At 33.6% G+C, this 5,510-nt stretch overlaps 1 protein-coding gene across 1 annotated transcript; it reads left to right on the top strand.

Annotated features, from left to right (window-relative positions):
* LOC128547459 (uncharacterized) lies at window positions 1-2,011 on the top strand. The gene is made up of 2 exons (XM_053520372.1): window positions 1-333; window positions 1,085-2,011. The coding sequence occupies exons 1-2, from the start codon at window positions 187-189 to the stop codon at window positions 1,667-1,669; spliced, it is 732 nt and encodes a 243-aa protein (XP_053376347.1). The 5' UTR covers window positions 1-186; the 3' UTR covers window positions 1,670-2,011.
* The last annotated feature ends 3,499 nt before the right edge of the window (window positions 2,012-5,510 follow it).

Below are 5,510 nucleotides of genomic sequence, written 5' to 3'. Positions count from 1 at the left end.
ATCGATTTAATAACGTAATATATTCAACTTTATTCATGTAAGTGACGGATACATAATTTGTTACTTTCACGCGAACGAAGACAGACATTTAACACAGGCGAATAGCGTTGGTGTATTCTGGCGCTATACACGAGGCGTATTTACCGGAGAATACGGAAATGCCAGATGTTGCACGATTGAAATAATATGTTAAATGTTGATCACGTGATGAATAGACAATGCCCCGCCTCTACAAGTAAAATATGCGTGTATGCTTGCAATCCATTTACCTTTTTATTGGTGAACTACACTCTTGGTAATAACATCTGTTTTCTTATTCGTTTGGAGCAGTGTGTAAGTTAATATTTAATGTATTGCCGTTTTATATAATTATAAAGTTACATTTTTCTTTTGGTTGTGTTTACCCTTAAGGACTGTTGATCAACATTTATACTGTATAAATGATTTTAAGAAGTATAATTATATTATAATATATCTTAATTATTCTAATATCATATCTGAGACCCGGGCGCTGTGCCGATTGCTGAATGTAAAATTTCAGCCAACATTTACATGTGTTTTTTAAGGAGAGAGCGCAGTGAACATTACAAAAATAAATATTTTGAAATTTCGTGTTATATATTATGTTCGTAATTTTGTTGCTCTATAACATGCTTTAGAACCGGCTTTAACTTTTAGATTTTAACCTTTTGACATATCAAAATGATTGTAGAGTTTCCTAAATGTTTATGGAGGATGTATCTATTAAGACTGTCTTAAGAATATTGAAAATATAATTGAGTGTACTAGTGACATTCACATTCATCTATGGCTATTGTTGATTTGTGGGTTAAATTAAATAGATTTGTTTGCATTTAATATCGTTGTAATATAAAGTGAAACTAGATGCAGATTAAGACTATTCAGTTTAGACATCTATTATGATAGAACCATGAAATATAGATTGAGTTTATTTCTAGTTATGTGAACAATCTCATTAAATGAAAATTGCCACAAATGGTTACTTTAAATGTACTTTAAAACTGAATTTGTTTTATATAAAATGGCAAGTAATTTGCTTTTCACAAAAACGTTTCTGTTTCAGTGTTTTATTACGATGAAACAGATGAATGCAGCAAGTATTAAAGTACGCAACTACATGACAAACAAGAAAGTCTGGGCTGTCATTAGTAAAAGAGAAAATGATGTTGGACTTGAAAAAATTCTTTCGGGAGACAAAAACCATTCGAACGAAACAGTATTCGTCATAAGAAATTTTTTTGGCATTAGAGTGAACGCAAATACAATCTTAAAGCCAGGTATGATGATGGTTTATCCAAGGAGCATAGGACAATTCGTCAAGTATGACAGAGGATGTTTCATGTGCCCAAACAAGTATGTCTTTGCTACTGTTGCATTTGAGGGTGAAGACGGACTTGAGTTTAAATGGAATAAAATAAGGATACGCCAAAATAGCGATATTGTCATATCCGCAAACGAAAATGTGAACCCAGAGACACACCCAACTAGATTTGAAAGATATCTAAAATATGTGATTTTTATGTTGCCTGTACTGATTTTCAGGGTTTATGTGACGGAAAAACTCAGGCAGGCATGGCATTTTTTGAATGAACCATTTGGAATTGAAATATCAATAACAAACAAAAAACGAAGTGGACCTAAAATTTAAATCAGACCTTCACATTTATCAAATATTTGTTTTCATGTACTAATCTAATATATCTTTTTTTTTTTTTTTGTTATCTGAGGCCAGATGCCGGTACTTCTGAGTATATTCCAGCTGATGCTTTCTATTTTATTAACTTTTGAGTCATCTTTCTGTTAAACTTTTTTCAACTTTGTCAATTTGTTCGATTAGCTGAAAAATCTATTTCCCTTATCGAACAGACTAACCCCTTTCTGTAAATAAAGAATTCATTCACAAATATCAGTAATTGATGAGCAATAAAATACTATCCATAAACGACTTTTATTAGTATTGTTTATGTGGAAGAAAAAATAAATTACTCTCACGAATCAAAGACAATATATATTTTTATCCCTGTATGTATATTACGGATTAATTTTCGTCTAGATTCTGTCTACTTGCTACTTAGTGTTTTGTGTCTTAGTAGTCCATCACCACTGCCCGCACTAAATCACACGATCACCCACCGCCGCATTACATCTCCACTCCGATACCCACAACTAACAATTTCTTTAATTTTTACTTCCACCTCATTTAATGAAAAAACGTCGGACGGTTATTGCCCCATTCTGTGGAGCTCTTGTTGTATCTTGCATATAACTAAAATGTACTTGTTACTGGATTTTTGAAGAAATCCGTCTGCTACATTGTCCACTACAATATCTATTTTTGGCCATGTATGACACTGGCTGTGCTTGCTTCCGGAAACCTACTCTTACCTTTTTTCTTTCGAGCTGTCTATATAATTATTATATATATGATATTCCGTCCCATCTAACGGAGTTAGAACAATCACACATGCGCCTATATTTGACAAGATGAGTTAACTTTATTTGCTCAGCAAAGCTATTACGGACGTTTTGCAAAGGTACAAAAATACAAAGACAAATATCAAACAGGGAATGCCACGCATTAAAAACGCAGCCCCCACAAAACGAAACCTACAGCACGCAGACGCGCACACCACAAACACACACACACATACTCGCACACAAAGCCAACACACGAGGACAAAAGGAACTAACAAAGAAACACAATGGGGCACCGCCTTGGAACGGTCAGTGGCAAAAACACCACTGGGTGTGGGGGGTGGGGGAGGTCTTAAACCGCTTTACGGTGCGCACCCAACCTCACTCTTACTCCCACCATGTTCCAAAGACACGGGGCAGTGTAAATAAAAGTAATCCCCTCCAGGTGAGTCTCTAACACACGTAATGAAAACAAAAAGGCATGGCATATAAAACACAAAAATGCTCGTGTATAAAAATATAAAAAGCAAACCTTAAGAACCAAAATGTATATACTCAATGCCTTTTCAGAAAACAGAGCAACAAGAGAAACACACTTAAGGGCCCGATGAAACAGGCCAGAAGACAGATATCAAAACAGTTCAGTCCTGGTAGGAGTTTAAAACTGCTTATCATAGAGTCTTCCCCTCTTTCGTCAGACACAATCAAAGAGGGAAGCGTAGTGTCCGACTGTAAAAGGGTTGAAGTCTAAACATGCGGTATGTCTCAAGTCTTCAGGGGTATTGAGAATTACCAAGAAAGGAGATCTTATACACAATCTGTAAATAACTTACTCTATCAGAGATTCGTTGACCAATATATCTGTAGTCAATTCCTTAGGAAGAATGAAATACAACATATCAAACTTTCAAACCAACGAATCAGTTTGATGAAATCTTTTCATAAGATATAATGATATACATATGTGCGACACATTTCGCCCCTAGCACGGAATATAGCGCTTTACTTTATTATACAATAGCATTAAATGCACAAAATGATCCGAAAGAACGAAAAAAGTATCAAGTTCCTGGAAAGTCATTTAGAAACATTCCACCAGTTTACTGCGTAAAAGGCCCCAAGCTCATACATATACCATATAAATATAAATAATAAGCATAAGTACATGTATGTGTAAATATGTACGAGAATTAGATAGAGGAAGTTCATAAGCACAAGTAAAGTACCAATTACCAAAATGTATATTTATATTTGTATTCAAAATTAGAATGAGTTTACAGGTATATGTTACATATGAGACAAGAATGAATGTATAAAATAAATCAAGTACTTTTAATAGCTCTTCACAATGCAAAGTTACCTAGGAGTGTAATTAAACAAGCCTTAAAATTAAATTAAACAAACCTCAATACCGAGACTGTGCGACAATACAGTTAAAATGTGCAAGTAGTACTATTTTCCATTGCCACTACCTTGATATTACAATTTCTTATAAACTATACCCCAAGAAACGATTTTCTCAAGTTCGTTGCGATGGCTTCTGTCTTTGTTTTTGTTTTTTTTTAAACAAAGCAAATTAAACATATGTAGGGTAGGCTAAAAAAAATATCTATTAATGTATGTTGCTGTAATAGTATTATAAAACGGACAAGCAAAAAGGAGCGGTATTCATTTTCTACTACGTTTTAATAACATTAACAGTTTTTGCTCGGTTTCTGTACCAACATGAGTAGTATAAGAAATGATGGAGCGAGCCCGATTTTGGCCCAACTTAATTTTATCCTTTGAATGAAACCGACCAATACTGGCCAATTTCAGCAAATTTAAAACAGGTTTTCATAGTACTTTATGAAAACCTTCAGTAAATTATGATTAAACACTTCTGCCAAACTCCTGCCACGAAGGCAGCAAAGTGGTAGCGACTGCCACCTTGGTCGCTGCCACCTTGGCAAACGTTTGGCAAAACTTCGACAAAGTTATTTAATATATTTAAATTTGATAAAAACTTATATTTAAATTTCTGCCAAATTTCTGCCACGAAGGCAACAATGTGGCAGTGTCTGCCAACTTTGCAAACTTTTGGCAAGTTATTTTAATTGATAAAATGTAAAGGTATTTAAAATTATTTATAATTATTTTCTATTAGTAACTACATTATTAGTCTTTAAATAATTTTAAATACATTTGATATAGATGAGTTTACAGAATAAAATATATTGTTTGAAAGAAAGAAAATTTACTGATAATATAAATCCTCATTATGTTACAGCAAAAAACGGGAGAAAAATTATAATGGCTACCTGTTCATCTTGTGGAAGAATAAAATCAAAGTTTGTTAAAAGTACAGGAGGTAATTTAGATATTCATAAAGCAATGTTACCTTTATTACCTAAGAAAGGTTTAACACTCCCAGGATATAACTATTGTGGGCCAGGAAATCCTTTGGATAATGGACCTCCTGTTAATGAACTAGACGCAGTATGCATGGACCATGACTTTTGCTACGACAGTGGTGTAAAAAAAAGGTACATGTGACAAGCAAATGCTTTCCAACTTAAATAGCACTAAATCAAAAACATTTGGAGAAAAGATTGCAAAACATTTAGTTGTAAAACCAGCAATTAAAACAAAATACAAACTTGGGCTTGGACGTAAGTCCCCGTGAGCTAGAAGCTCACTCAGACAAAAACAAAAGTAAAAAAAAACGGGAAAAGGGGGTAAAGTATTTACTTGGACGTAAGTCCTTGGGAGCTTAAAGCTTACTCAAAAAGACCCCCGAAATAACATGGAGTGATGAATTAGCAGAAGAATTACATAAACCAATTAAACGAAAATTTATGAAACCAAGAGTAATAGTTAATGATATTGATGATACTCGGTCTGCTGATTTAGTTGATATGCAAGCTTTTTCAAAATATAATAAAGGTGTGAAGTACTTGTTAACCGTTTTTTATATATTCAGCAAATATGCTTGGGTTATTCCATTAAAAAATAAAACTGGAGAATCTGTTACTGAAGCATTTGAAAAAATAATTTCTGAAGGTTGAGCACCTACAAATTTATGGTTAGATGAA

The sequence above is a fragment of the Mercenaria mercenaria genome, chromosome 12 (assembly GCF_021730395.1).
Source record: "Mercenaria mercenaria strain notata chromosome 12, MADL_Memer_1, whole genome shotgun sequence".
NCBI lineage: Eukaryota > Metazoa > Mollusca > Bivalvia > Venerida > Veneridae > Mercenaria > Mercenaria mercenaria.
The sequence above is the reverse complement of the archived record's forward strand: the minus strand, read 5'-3'. Positions and strand labels throughout refer to the sequence as shown.